This window comes from Protopterus annectens, chromosome 6.part0 (assembly GCF_019279795.1).
Source record: "Protopterus annectens isolate FY-2018-M chromosome 6.part0, PAN1.0, whole genome shotgun sequence".
In the NCBI taxonomy this organism is placed as follows: domain Eukaryota; kingdom Metazoa; phylum Chordata; order Ceratodontiformes; family Protopteridae; genus Protopterus; species Protopterus annectens.
Window position 1 is genome coordinate 1,470,259,706 of NC_056737.1, and position 15,987 is coordinate 1,470,275,692.

Genomic DNA, 15,987 nt, shown 5'->3' on the forward strand with positions numbered 1-15,987 from the left:
CCAAGGATATTGCCAATATCCTGGCAGATCGATTTAGTGCCAACTTCACCCCATTCTTACCTTCTAAAGGGCCCATCTCAATACCAAAATATTGCCAAATTTCGATAATCACAGCTACACAGGTAGAAACCGCACTCTCCAAAGCTAAGAATACAGCATCCATGGAACCAGATGACATTCCAGGCTGTGTACTACATGAACTACAAAATGAACTGGCACCTCACCAAAGTGTCATGTTTAATCATAGCCTCACCTCAGGCTTCGTGTCCAATGAGTGGTGCACAGCTGCAGTTATCCCACTCCACAAGGGGGGATCCACCTTGGATCCCAGGAACTACCATCCCATCAGTCTGACAAGCCTGATCTGCAAAGGCATGGAATACATTATCATGGAACTTATAAACAAAGACATTGGCAACCTTCAAACACTGGACCCCACCCAGTTTGGGTTTGTGAAGGGTTGATCTTATCTCCTGAATCTGATTGACTTCTTTGAATCAATCTCCAGAGCTGTGGACGAAGGTAAGGTGGTCCACACAACCTATCTGGACCTCACCAAGGCTTTCAACACCATCCCCCACTCTGGAATTATAGATAAACTTACTAATCTGGGCATAAATCCCTATGTCACTCGATGGGATGCCAACTGGCTTACTGACAGTACCCAGACTGTAAAAGTAGCCGACTGCAAATCCAGCTCCAGACAAGTGACAAGTGGAGTACCTCAGGGTTCAGTCCTGGGACCACTCTTGTTTGGCATCTACTTCTCTGAAGTACAGGCCAACACTAGGGGACTCTGGCTAACAAAGTCCGCAGACGACTGCAAACTGGGAGCCATTATTGAATCCCCAAATTATGTGGATATTCTACAAAAGTGCCTTACAGAAACAGATGCCTGGTGCCAGAGCCATGGGCTCAAGCTTAATGCCAAGAAATGTATAGTTATCCACTTTGGAAAAAAACATGTACCCATGAATTATCACACAGGTGGCAGTACACTAAACATCGAAAGTCTGATGAGAGACTTAGGGACACAGGTGGACAGTGGTCTCACTTTTGATAACCACATCACCACAACAGTCAGGAAATCCTTCTATGTGGCACACCTTATCACTAATGGCTTTTCATCCAGAAAAAAGGATGTCATTGTCCCACTGTACTCATCCCTCATTAGACCAATTATAGAGTATAATGCCCCATTTGGTATGTATCTCACAAGACATCTTTAACAGCTGGAAAGGCCACAGAAATACCTCACTAAAAGAATCACAGGCCTAAAGCAGATGCCATATGCTGACCATCTAAAAAAACTCCAGCTATACTCTGTGGCACATCGTCTACTCAGAGGTGATCTCTGCTTAACATACAAGGCCATGTCAAACCCTGAGCTGTTGGACATGCTCCACTTAAAGAAATCCCAATCCCTCAGAGCCACATGCTCCAGGGATCTAAACCTTGTCGTCACAATGAACAAAACATGCTGTAGGGATAGGTTTCTGACCCAGAGACTCCACATACTCTGGAATAGACTGCCCATACATGTCAAGCAGAGCACCTCATTGGCCCTCTTCAAAAGGAACCTTGATGATTGGATGGGAGATAGGAAATTCACCCCGGGGATCATGTCAGTCGCCCTGCTAGACAGGGGTCCAGAGAAGTAAATACTGTGGGAAGAAATATCCAGGGAATTGTGGATAGGCTTGTATAGGCCCTAGGGCCGATAGCCTAGTACCAACCTATGAACCTATGAACCTATGAAGCTACATATATATATATATATATATATATATATATATATATAGATATGAGTCACCTTCATTTGACGTAAAGTTTATTTACCTGACAGAATTTTCAGGCAGCCCCCCCCACCTGCTTTGGTTTTAGTGAAAAATAAAATACCAAAGTGGACAATATAAAACCAAATGAGGTGAGGGGCTTCGCCCTCCACACCCCTCAATGTGGAATGTGGAGGCTGTGCCCCCCACACCCCCCCAACTATATATTCTAACTCCAGGATCACACTACTGTGAGTAAAAGGACATATAACTTTTATTTGTCTTTTTTAATTGTCAGGCAAATGAACTGACGGGAAAATGAACTGTCAAGCAAATGAAGGTGATCCATATATATATATATATATATATATATATATATATATATATATATATATATGTATGTAAATATATATATATATATATATATATATATATATATATATATATATATATATATATATATATATTATTTATAGTCTCATAGGAGATTACCAGGTTAACAGCTTATAGGGTATTTACAAGCACAGGCAATATAACCTATTTTTACCAAATATGTGGCACCTATGTACAAAAATGGGATAAAGGGGTTGTGGATGGGGTCAGATGACTGAAAACTAGAACATAAAAAAAACCCCACAAAAATCTATGTTTTTTATGTTTTTGCAGGGAGGATGCCACCCTGCACCCCTTATACGGGATGCGCCCTGCATGCCCCCTTCAAATTATGTAAACCAACTCCAAAGTCACACTACAGTGAGGAAAAGTTTAAATTTCCAGATCCAAACTGTGCAGCAATCTCAATTCAAAAGCTTTGAGTTTTCAAAAACTCGATCATATGGTCTTGACCATATGAATTTCAAGTTTCTGAAAACTTGATCAACTGATAAGAACCTGTGGATTGATATGTCCCCAAGGGGCAAAAGTATGACATGGATTTGTGCCTGTTCATTATCTTTCAAATTGCCCCTATCCATAAGGGACATAGGCACTAACTAAGGTGTGAATTTGTGATTCTCCACTCATTGAACCAAACTTCCTTTGAAGAGGGCCAAGAAAGGGCTTTGCGTAATGTGAATAGGAAGCCTGTTCCAAAGTAGGGGTAATCTTTGAGACACTTATCTGCCTCTCCAGCATGTTTTGTTTGAGTTGCTGACTAAGTACCCCAGCTTTGGAAAATATCTCATATAACTCCACTGCAGAAAGGGGGTAGCTCTTTCGAACTCAGTAACTATCGCCCTATAGCTGTACTATCCCCCCTATCAAAACTTTTTGAGAGATTTGTCCACTTGCAATTGATGAAGTACCTCCTAGAAAACAAATTGCTATCCACATAGCAACACGGTTTCAGACCCTTTCACAGCACCACAACCATGCTTACATCTTTTACTAACACCATCAGTAACCACAGAAATAATGCACTGCTCATATCTGCTACACTCTTAGATTTATCCAAAGCTTTTGACATGGTCAACCATGAAAAACTGCTTCACTCACTATCCACCCTAAACCTTAGCATCTCTGCTATTTCTTGGTTTAAGAGCTATCTAGATGGTAGGCAACAAGCTGTAAAATGGCAAAAACAACTCTTTTCCTTATTGCCTGTCTTCCTAGGGGTTCCTCAGGGCTCCATCCTGGGTCCTCTGCTCTTCATCCTATTTACTAATCAACTACCATCCAACATTCCCAAAGCCTCGATAGTCTAACAGGCAGAAGATACCACCAAAATATGTGCAGCCAGCACCGTAGACCTCCTCCTCTCCCAAACACAAGAATGCTTTTCCATAGCCAAAACTTAGATCACCAATCAAAACCTCATTCTTAACCCAGCTAAAACAAAACTACTCTTCAGCCCCCACAGATCTTTACCCCGCTCATATAGCTTTACAATCTCCTCACACAACACCACCATCACCCCTACCAATCATGCCAAACTGCTAGGCCTGGAAATTGACAGTCACCTTAAATTTGACATTCACATTTCCCAGACTATAAAAAAGTTCATAAAAAACTGGGTCTACACTATCGCAACAAACAATTTCCCTCCAACCACTCCAAAATTACTATAGCCAGGACACACCTGTTATCCACCTTACTTCATGCCTCCCCTGTGCTTACCAATCTCCAAAAAACTGACCTAAACAAACTTGTCAGTTGTTATAATAAGATAGCTAGATTTGCCATAGTATCACCCCCTAGAACCCACCATTGCGAAAGCCTCAAAAAACTCAATTGGTTAGAACTCCCGCTAATACTTCAATTCAATCAACTATCACTCGCACACAAATTATTACATCACTCAGACAACACCCTAGCACTACAGCTTCTTCAACCCTACACCACTACCAGATCCTTAAGATCAAGCACCCAACACCTCCTTAAGGTAACCAAATTTAACAATGAGGCAGGTAAATCTGTTTACAGACACTACATCTCTAAAATCTGGAACGCCCTTCCTGCCCATATAACAAGTAACAACTCCTCAACCCAATTTAAGAAACTACTCAAAATACACTTCCTAAATAACAGACTATGCTCCTGTTCCACCCCTGGCTAGTAATTCATTATTTTTTTCTATTATCAACTAGATTTATAGTTTAACTACAGGCTTTTATTGTCCATATGTTCAGATGTAAAGTTTCATCTTTGACAGTAAGACTAATTGTACATCCAAATTCTCTAAGGTGTAAGAAATGTGTCTCATGTATGTGGTCAAATGTGCGTTTTTGTTATACTTATTGTGTCTGTCAACTATAAAATTTTTATGCAGCTTTTTTCCCGGGCCTCCACTGAAAATGGACTTATATCCAGTTGGACTCTCTCGGTTAGCAAATGTAAAATAAAGAAAAAAGTTTAGAACTCTAGATTGGGTGACCCTTATGCTGTTTGACTTGTGGATGTCTGCCAGCTCCATCTGGCCTGGCTTTGGGAGTGCTTTGTAGGTCAGCTATAGGTCACCCCTTAATAGTTGGTACGAGACAGAGTAAAGAAATAGGGCTTTTAGTCTATATGAATAGGTTTGTTTTGTTTCACCATGTACTTTCTCATTGAGTAAATCTGATGTCTCTCCAGCTGCTCAAGTACCTAGTCATGTACATTCCGAATGGCACATGCGGTAACCTTGTCGCCTCACAGTAAGATGATGTCCTGTTCGATTCACAACTAAAGCGTCTTCTATGTGGAGATGTGCATGAGTGGGCATGCCTTCATTGAAGACTGTGCATCAGAGCTGGCAACTCGGTACATAAAAATCTACTGCCAATCATCAGCGGACCGGAGTTCCGCTGTGGCGACCCCTAACCGGGAAAAGCCGAAAGACACAACATTGGTCTAATAAGGGCTGAGTACAGAGGAACTATAATTTCCTTGGATCTGGTTGCCATATCTTTACTTATAAGTTATGCCACATGGAATGATTCTCTCACTACTGTGGACATATGGTGGTCACAGTTCAGGCTACTGTCTATCTGTGTACCTAGAGCTCTCAACTCAAGTCTAAACTAAGGGGTGTGCTATTGATGTTGTAATTTGTATGGGTATTTGACTTCCCAGAGGATATTATAATGTATTTTATTTGCATTTAGTTTTAGGCCATGGAACTGGTACCAATCAGTTGTCTGATCTAGAACCTCCTGACAGATATCTACATCATTTGGGGATTCAATGATTGCCCCCAGCTTGCAGTTGTTAGCAAACATTGTCTTCCAGAGGTCTTCCAAATTAGCCTTGACTTCAAAGAAGTATATTCTGAACAGGAGTGATGCCAGTACTGTGTCCTGTGGCACACCACTAGTAACTAGCTTCTTGCTAGATCTGGATTCACCCACTTTAACCACGTGTCTATTCATGAGCCATTTGGCTAGCCCTCTGATGACATAAGGATTTATGCCCAGATTTGTGAGTTTATTTATAATATCAGAGTAGAGAACTGTGTCAAAATGCCTTGGTCAGGTCATGGTATGCAGTATGTACTGTTTGACCCTCATCTTTCACCTTAGTGACTTTATCAAAGAAATCCAGCAGATTCAGAAGGCATGGCCTGCCCTTACCAAAGCCCAATTGGGTCAGCTCCTGTGTCTGGAGATGTGCTATGCCATTATTTATCACATCCATGGTTATTCTTTTCATGGCCTTACATTTAAGGCTAGTGAAACTTATGGGTTTGCAATTTACCGGGTTAGTAGATGATCCCCTTTTATGCAGATAGATGACTATTGCTGTCTTCCATTGTACTGGCACAAAGACAGTCTGGAGGCTTTGGTTAAATAGAGATCCTAATGGGACTGATAAATCATGATTTAAGCTGTTTAAGAGGCAACATGGTATATTGTCAGGCCCCATTGAAGCTGTGTTTTTAGCTTTAGAGGGTACAGTGGCAACTTATTATTTTGTGATAATTGGCAGTGAAGCTGTGGAGGGTATTACTTGTGGGAGAATTGGGAGTGATGGGGAGGTGAAATGATTTACCTTAGGTTGGTCAACTAACACGTACATCAGCAACCTGAAGCTGAACCACTCAACATCAAAAACTGAAACTTTGACTATCAAGTATGGATGCGCCAAGGAAGAACCTCAGTGCATGCAATTTTAAAACATTTTGTACACACACACACACACACACACACACACACACACATATATATATATATATATATATATATATATATATATTTACTCAAAAACGGTAGAATATTCATTTTTTGGAAATGTTTTGTGGATGTAAAAAAGGGCAATGCACACATGAGTGAATACTCACTTGTGTGAATTACATGGTTGAATTAAAGTTCTGAATAATGTAGGAAACTAAAAGTGCGCAGAAAAATGAATATTTGACTGAAAAGTTGGCAATTGTGAAGTTGTGCAGAATTGAGTTATAACATCTAGTTTTTATGTGTAAGTATTCCCAGGATATGATTAGAGTAAGGCTTGCTGAAGGGATTAAATCATTGTTGCAAATGTTTGGTGTTGTGTGTGTTATGTGTCCTTTTATCTGGTGTGGCAGTACTGTTAGGAAAAGGATCTTTAGTACTGTAATGTGGAGGGCTGGGATGAATAGAAATGGCATGGTTAGGGTCTGGGCCATTGTGTGTACCTATTGTCATATACAACATAAACCTTTGCACCATGATAAGCTGTACAGGACATTCCATGGAAATTAATATTATTATGATTTCTGAACCTTGGCATCACTGAGACAGTTGCCAGTCTGGCATATACTTGTACCCATGTAGTATAAATATCTTACAAGTTAAGATATAATTTGAATGCACAACTAAGTTATGAGATATCTACAACATGGTCAACTAAGATCTTTATATAATTGGGGTAGATGTTCAATATGACAAGAGGTTTCTTGATAAAATCAAGCTAGAGCTGTTTAGGTTCATATGCTATCAAGACATGTAGTGATAGTCATAAGTATATATCTCAATTAAGTTAAAAATAAACTCTGCTGCAAAAGACACTGTTAACACAAAGGACATAATTATTTCCAAGACTGAAATAGGAAACATTATATTGTTTCTTTCCCGATGCATTTTTTTTTCCTTTGGATATTATAATATAACAAATAAAAATATCACTTTATCAGACTTACATCAGTAAATACCAAAAATCCTTAAATTTTTATGACTTCCTGAGCTACTTCTAGAATACTGATAATCATATAATTAAATTTTTCTGATGAAGTTTTTCCATTCTTTGAAAAAGAAACAAATGTGATTAACTGGGCAGTGGCTTATTTCAGTATATATACCACCATGTCCTATTCATATTATAATTCTTAGCATACTACAAAATAATACTTCTTTTTGAAGTATTATTATCATCATATGCAGTAATTTGTCTTACCGTTCTTCCACTTCCATCCAGGTGTATTTTTTCAATGTGGTCATAGTAAGCATCACACCAATATAATGCACTGGCAGCATTGTCTAAAGTCAATCCATTTGGCCAAAGCATGCTAGTTGTCACAAATATTTGACGATTTCTTCCATCCATCCATGCTTTCTCAATTCTGCCTGTACGGTCTCCGATTTCTTCTTCTTCCCAGTCTGTCCAGTATAGCCACCTAATAAATTAAAATAGACATCCATGATTAAGCTGATGAAATGCACAATACAAACTCGTTTGATTTGTGACAAAGATTGTTCAGGTTGTTGCATATTCCAATTACTTAAAATATTACTCTGCTGTGATATAAAAAAAAATGTTCTTCAGTTCCAATTGCTGATTTTATGATAAAGGCAGTGTGCTAATTTTTCTGCTTTTTGAATGCATACATTTGTGTGTGTTTTTGTGTGTATGTGTGTGAGTTTGTAGCTGTAATACATTATTAGTCATATAATTTCCTTACTAATAACTGAGTCATGGCCTACATAACAATACAATCTAGGAGCCCTTGATTGAACTGTATATTTCTTTGAATACCATGCTCACTAATAGACAATTAATTTATTAACACACTATGAATAGTATCTGTCTTTCAGCTTTTAAAAGAATCCACCATGCATGTACAAAAACAAAAATCACTTATTCACCTTTGTCTTCACTGAACAAAAAGGTATGTTAAGTGTTTTGTCATCTGTTATACTGCTGAAAATATGTATCGGCAACACCTTTTCATTTCTTTCGAGGTAGCCAAACCAGTTGTCAGTACTGCTATATTAGCCCCTTTAAATGGAATATTCCATGAGACTTATTTTCTGAAGCTGGTAAAAAGTACATATGTTTATACATTATCCATAATTAATAGAAAAAAAATAACTAGATGCAAGTATTTCTGTTACCAATATCTAGTTTCTTAACAAAAACTGTTATATTAAATCTATTCTCATAAAAAGATGCAATAAAAATACATAAAAAGTACATATGTTTATACATTATCCATAATTAATAGAAAAAAAATTAACTAGATGCAAGTATCTCTGTTACCAATATCTAGTTTCTTAAAAAAAAACTGTTATATTAAATCTATTCTCATAAAAAGATGCAATGCTTAACGTTTTCAAAGAAAACTTCATTTATTTGCTGCTGTCTATATTGTCATGTAACAAGTAAGGTAGCTAATGTTAAAGAATGATACTTCCCTTGCTTAAAAGAATGGATGGATAATAATTTATAGATGACTCTGAATGCGATTGAAAGCTTGACAGTGGCTGGAATGGTCAAGAAACAGGAAATGGCAGTGGTGCTAACCAGTAGACTTAAAATGTTATGACCACACATGAGGGACGAGCTGGTATTTGTTTTGTAGACCTTATCCTTGCTCAGCAGGAAGAATTAGATAATTGAATGCACTGAGAAAATATGATGAGTGTATAGCTGAACAAAGGAGTAGAGGGCCCTCTTCCTAGTTCAGTTCAATTCAATGGCATGTCTGAACATTTTGGATCCATCACCTTCATTCCTCAGAATCCTAGATGCCAGTGCTGTTCTACACTAGATGAGAGTGAGAGTTGCAGTGGTAGACAGAACAGTTGAATATCAATCCAGGGCTTTCTTTCTCTCCTCTGCTGCCACTACAATCTGTACAGACAGACTCATCAAACTTCACTTTGGAACTGTTTCTGTGGAGATGCAAGTGCAAGCTACTTGGGGGTTCAAGGATGCATGGAAACACCTCAATATCAAGAAGAAGTTGGCATTGGTTCTTGCCTTGAAAGCCCTTTACCATCTTTGGACTCCAGGTCATCTTCTGGTGGTTACAAACAACATCACTGTAATGTGGTACCTCAGAAAACAAGGGGGTATGATTTTTAGGCCTCTCTGCCATTTGTCAGTGATAGACTGAGAGCAGGCTTTTCAGTATTCTCTGACTCTTCAGGCATCATTATGGTAGAGAGACTAAGCAGAACGCTATAGTTAAAACAAAGCAGTTTTTATGACTCCAGTTGTACATGTATAATTCGCAACGGGTGTTCTACAGCCGCCTGAGCCCCAGATGCTCAAATTCCTGCAACTTATGGTCAATAATTTGAATGCCTACTACCTCATCTGACCAGCTGTTCACACTCGAACTTGCATGTGATTTCAGTCATCTGCTCTTGTCCTAGGGGACAAAAGGAGGCAAGTGCTTAGGGGCTTAGTAAGTTGGGAAAGGAAGTGGGGAGGGTGCTGTTTGGTGCAGGGCGGAGGATAGGGATTTTAGATTTAGGTGGTGATTGTGGACAGGAGGGGAAGGGGATTTTAAGTTTAAGTAGCTATCTGGCATTTAGGGTTAGGGAGGAGAGAAATGGAATCCTATGTTGAGACAGTGAGCATAACTTTAGGGTTAGGAACAGGGAGGGGAAGTATAAGAGGATTTTAGGTTTAGGGAGTTATGGGGGACTTTAGGGTTACACAATGGAGTTGGAGTTTTTATGGTTAAGATCAGGGTACTGGTAGGGATATTTAATGTTATGGACGGCATGTTATTGGAAGTTAGAGCACTTTCCAAAAAAAATGATGGGGGGGGGCAAAGTCCCAAAAATATGGACAAATTGTAAATATTGCTCTTATAAACTTAGAAATTTGCTAGAATAACAGGATTTGTGTTGGCATGCATCTTTTGAAGGATATTAAGTCAGAAACTCAAATGCATATTATCATTTAGTGACTATAGTCTTCAGTGATTTGCCATAACAAACAAACAGTTTAAAAGGAACTAATCAAAAATATGAGGCAAGAGTCTGGACATTCGTCAAAAATCTGGATGGTCAAAGGTATAACAGCCATGTGTGTATGTCTGCGTATGGGGTTTCTACTAGTTATTTTGGTGTTTTGCCATTTGTTTTGATCTTTTCTTTATCTAGTAATGTACGGAAAATTCAAGATAAAAATGTAAACTCAAGCCACGGAACAAACACAGCGGCAAGTAAAAAGACATGAAAGGTAAGGATGGAAAGGGCACATAAAATTTCATAAAGCTTAGAACATGGAAGGCATCCCATATAAAAGGAAGGTGGTTACAGACAAATAGAGGGTAGCAAAGTAAGCATTGTGATATTACAGGAAACCAAAAAAAGGAAAACAGGGATGCTTCATGATACTGTGAAAAGGGTGTGGCTGAGCCAATGGCATTGATAAATCTAAAAGGTTTGTGATTACTCTGATTCACAGGCAGTTAGTAAACAAAGATAGTAAACAAAGATGGTTTGCTCTAAAGATATTGGCAACAGAGAGCAAAATCATTACTGGAAATGTTTACATCCCAAACACATAGCAGTATAATCACATGAAAAATATTTTCTAGATCATAGAGGAAATGAGGGATGAGAGGTCCACAGTAATAATAGCAAGAGATTTTAATATTGCATTAGGTCCAGAGCTAAACAAATTGGCAGCAGGAAGAGCCAAACTATCAAGGCATATAAGAGGATAAGACAATTGGTAATCATTTGAAATATGGTGACCCGCTTTAGTGAGTCCCGTAATATGCACATATACCAAATCCAAGATTACCATTTCTCAGAATATTTCCTTTTCTCTCAGGTATGACCATTTCAGAGTTGGTATATATAAGTTAAGACTCCAAAATCAGGGGTGGAGACATCCTCTTCCCTCTGCAAAAAAAAAAAAAAAAAAAAAAAAAAAAGAAGTTTAAAGGAGAAGGGAGGAGTGGTGTGATGTTTAGGATCTCCTGGATTTTTGGTCTTTTTTATTTTTTGGGGTGTGTGTTGGCACTAGACTTCATGAGTGACAATATTTCAAAAGGGAGACATGGCCATGTCTAAATTATAAATTTACTGGAGAGCTCGCCACCAGAGGATGAGAGATTAGCTTTCTTTTTTTTTTTTTTCATTTTTGGACAAGAGGTTTCTGTGCAGGGAGTTAATGGCAAGGGAAGTAGATGTACAACACTGACCTGGCATACTGTAAGATAATAGCATGGTGATGATAGAGATCAGGGAATGAAATCATATAAATAATTCCACAACATGCAGGTCTAATCATATTTCTTTTCAAGATCTACGAACTAGTCAAAATCCTACAAACTTGGATAGAAAGTTATTGAGAATCAGCCAAAACAGAAAGTGGGTGGAGTGTTGGGGTGGTTTTAAATCAGATTTAAAAGCATAAATGAGAGAAAAAATGGAAGGAAACAGAAGAAGACTGGAAAGGGAAGTATTGATAGAAGTTGACACATATCAAGAAGAAAGAATAGTCAGGGAAGGGGGCTGTGACAGCAAAGTTCAGCGAGAGAGAACAGGAAATAGTTAATACAGAAATACAAAGTAATTTAATTTGCAAGTGGGAAGGATTCAAACATTCTTCTGGGCAAATGAGACTTTGTCAAGCAAGATTTTGGCCAGAAGTTTGGGAGAAGGAAGAAAAGAAACCCACATTTTTGCATACAAAGGAGGTAACCAAAATATGAAATACAACCCAGGAGACTTTAACCAGATTAGGATAAATAGATTACATTATCTAGAACACAACAGGCAAATGTAATATCAAAGCATCTAAGATACTTTTATGCAAAATCAATCTCTCAAAATACACAGAAGGGAATAAAACAGTTCCAAAAAAAAAAATCTCCCTACAAGAAATCTGGGTCATAATAAACTCATTAAAACAGGCAAAATCCTGGCCACCACAGGTGGCCTATCCTCAGCCCTATTCAAAACATGCAAAAGGCAATTCTCTCCAGTACTTCTAAAATGATATCAAAAAGTATAAAGTAAAGATAAGTTTTTAAAATCAGCTACAAATGCAGTGGTCATAATGTTACCAAACCCATGTAAGGACACCATGAATCCATGAGCCTACAGACCTATATTCTTCTAAACATAGAATATAAGACATATGCAAAATTTTCAACTAACAGCCTGAGAAAAAATAGTTGTCTATTTTCTGAAAGATAGGTAGCAGGGATTCATACAAGCTTGTGTGGGAGCCCAGACATGGTGAGACTCTTTACTAACCTGCACGGGGGGGGGGGGTTAAATGGTAGAGTAGCCAAGGGCAGCCTTACTACTCTTTTTTAATATGGTATTTGACTTGGTTAAGTGGCAATTTATGTGTGAAATTTTGAAGAGATATGATATACCAGAAGAATTCATCAGGAAAGTCTAACTGTTACATCTGTCCCCAAAACACGTCATCAGTACAGCTAGTACCTAAACTGTACTGATCCCACTAAAAAATAGGAATAAGGTAAGAATGCCCACTTCATCCTGCTGTTATCTCTAGTAAAGAATTCCTGGTGATCAATCTGGTGTGTGACATACATCAGCATGCAATCCAGTCAGGATTACATTTGTCTATTACTACTGAAATAGAAAGCTAGAGACATGTTGAGCTCAAAATATTCTTGGAAAGCAGCAGTCATAGGAGGAGGGGCTTGGTTTTCTACCTAATGTGGCTGCATAAATCACAGACAATTTCCATAAGAGATTCATATGCAGTGGCAAATGTTCTTCCTGAGTAGAATACAGCTTATTTACAAAGTGAAGACACTTTTATGCATACTAGCATGTGCTATGCACATGTTCTTACTGTATTAGCAAATATACATATGTACTGTGGTGGTGGTGCTGCGGTAGCATTGTCGCCTCACAGTAAGACATTGTCCTGTTTCGATTCTCAGCTATTGCGTCTTCTGTATGGAGACATGCATGAATGGGTGTACCTTCGTTGAAGGTTGTGCGTCAGGGCCGGCAACTCGGCACGTAAAAATCTACTGCCAATCATTAGCGGACCGGAGTTCCGCTGTGGCGACCCCTAACCGGGAAAAGCTGAAAGACACAACATTAGCAAATATGCAGATGTAATGGTTTAAATCCAAGTCCATAATATGTTGAATTACTTTTTGACTGTTTCTTCAAACATTGTAGAAATTTAATAAATATTTGATACCTGTTAAAGAAACTAGTGAATAACAATTGATAGACAGATTAACCAGACCACAATGAGGCTTAATGACTGATACTTTGAAATTACACTCATTTTTGTTGGAGTAGCAAAATGAACTGAAATAGAAAGAGACATTCTAAATATTCTTGGGATGCAGCAGTCAAAGGGGGAGGGGCGTGGTTTTCTACCTCGTGTGGCTGCATAAATCACAGACAATTCCTGTGAGAGATTCATATGCAGTGGCAAATGTCCTTCCTGAATAGAGTACAGCTTATTTAAAATGAATAAGAATAATAAAGTTCATAAAAATGCATATATGCACGTAAAACTCAAGTGAAATCTTTAACAATATATGTAGCTTAGTGTGTATTTTGTGGCACACTGAGTTCTTACTAAAAGCCTCTGTTACTTCTTGAATGTGGTTATCTGTCATCTACTATATGTCCTCTGAGAGATGTACTATTCATTAAAACGTATCTTCCTGATCCCGTTTCCCTGAAGTGTCCAATGGCTAACAATGCTTTGTATTGTACTGCTTATTGTGACTGCTAAGTATCTGCAAATACGGCTCTCACACTAAGTGATGTCACTATTTTTTATACAGAGTTGTAGCACCATGGGATTAACATATTTAATGAGAAGATTATGTGGACAATGTTTTCTACATGGAGGTTTAAGGGGACTTTTTCATAATATTTATGTGTTTATTGCAGGTTTAGACTGTTTGGCACTAGTGAAATTGCAGTCTGATAGTTTTGCACTTATTCCTAGTAGTGGATACATTTCCATTACTAATCAAGTTATTAAAGGGGCTTTAAATTCAGGCTTATCATGTTAAGGTTTGGAAGCTGTCTTGTTTTTGTGGGCAAAGTGTGTGTGTGTGTGTGTGTGTGTGTGTGTGTGTGTGTGTGTGTGTGTGTGTGTGTGTGTGTGCACACGCTTGCTTTTTGTGAATGTGTATGTGTGCATGTGCTTGTTTTTGTGAGTGTGTGTGTGTGTGTGTGTGTGTGTGTGTGCATTTGTTTTTGTGAATGTGTGTGTGTGTGTGTGTGTGTGTGTGTGTGTGTGTGTGTGTGTGTGTGTGTGTGTGTGTGTGTGTGTGTGTGTGTGTCTGTATCTACAAATAGATATATAGGGATAGACGCACAAATACACACACATATTTGTAGAGATGTATGTCTCTATTTGGTCCTCATCTCTCAACCAGCCAGACCTCAAAATCATAGCGGGAACCATTAAAGTTCATAGAAGAGGGTATGAAAGTTACACTCTTAGAGAAGGGGGTTGGCATCTAATTTTCAGTCTGCAAATATTTGCAATTTTACATGTTTAAAGGAGATAACATAAATGTATATCCATGGGCAACAGTATCAAAAAATAAACATAATGCTGTTCTTGTTCTGCTTTCAGATATACACCTTACCTCTATGTACAGCTCTGTTCTTAGAGAACAGCGCATAGTGACATAACATGGGTCATTCAGACCCAGCTGAGGAAACATTGTAAAAAAAAAAAAACAATAACTAATACAGGAGTCTTTATGCTTTCTCTTTACTTTGGTTAAAACACATAATTAAGCTGCAGCTGTTAGCCCATATTCTAAGAACTGCATATGATGCAATGTAAGTTTATATCCAAGCCTGATGAACCACAGGCTACACTGGGAGATGTGAGGTAGGGATTCAAGAATTTCTTTGGAAATTGAGTTTAGATTTCATAACCACATTCTGAGTTTTAAAGAAAAATAAGATATAAAAGATTGCATTGACAGCACTGCATTTCCATTTTAATATCAGTATTATTTACAAATCCATGTTATTAAAGTACAGAAACATCCTTCTATATCCCTAAGGAAAAAGTAACATTTCATTTTTTCCAGCAACTACTTATTTTACTACAATGTTCCCACCAGGCAAATTGTTCATTTAAAAAACCTAGTGATGGTTTAACACTGAAAAGAAAAATTCACAGTCATACTTAAGGACAGAAAAAAGGATAAATACCACAAAATATAGGTAGGAAATTCATTGAAATAAAATGTAAAACTCCTCAGACATTACAGTTAGAATGATGTTTTTTGTAAGATGGCAGAACCTACATCTTTAGATATCGCATTTTACTTCAGATCCATCTATTCAGGAAATACAGAAAAGTCCTCAATTTGCTGAAGAGTGACAGGTGATACCTAATGCAAGCAATCAAGGCTATTGTTGGCACAAAATCTTAATCTCCACTTCATTTCTGGCTATCTTAAGAATAACTATTGTGCCCATTTCAACAAGCATGATGTATCACATCTGAAGTCTAGTTTATTCTGGATCTAGAAACTGTCAAAGCCTGAAAATAAAACAAAGTAATGAGATAATTAGTGCATATTAAA

At 38.0% G+C, this 15,987-nt stretch overlaps 1 protein-coding gene across 1 annotated transcript in view; it reads right to left on the reverse strand.

The window, feature by feature from the left end:
* Positions 1 to 15,987, reverse strand: part of LRP1B (LDL receptor related protein 1B) — a gene marked incomplete at its 5' end in the record, with an annotated part of 5,941,474 nt that overhangs the window by 5,254,467 nt on the left and 671,020 nt on the right. The window contains one exon of the mRNA XM_044073672.1: positions 7,623 to 7,842. Within this exon, the coding sequence (XP_043929607.1) occupies positions 7,623 to 7,842 (220 nt within the window). The remainder of the gene's footprint in view (positions 1 to 7,622; positions 7,843 to 15,987) is intronic.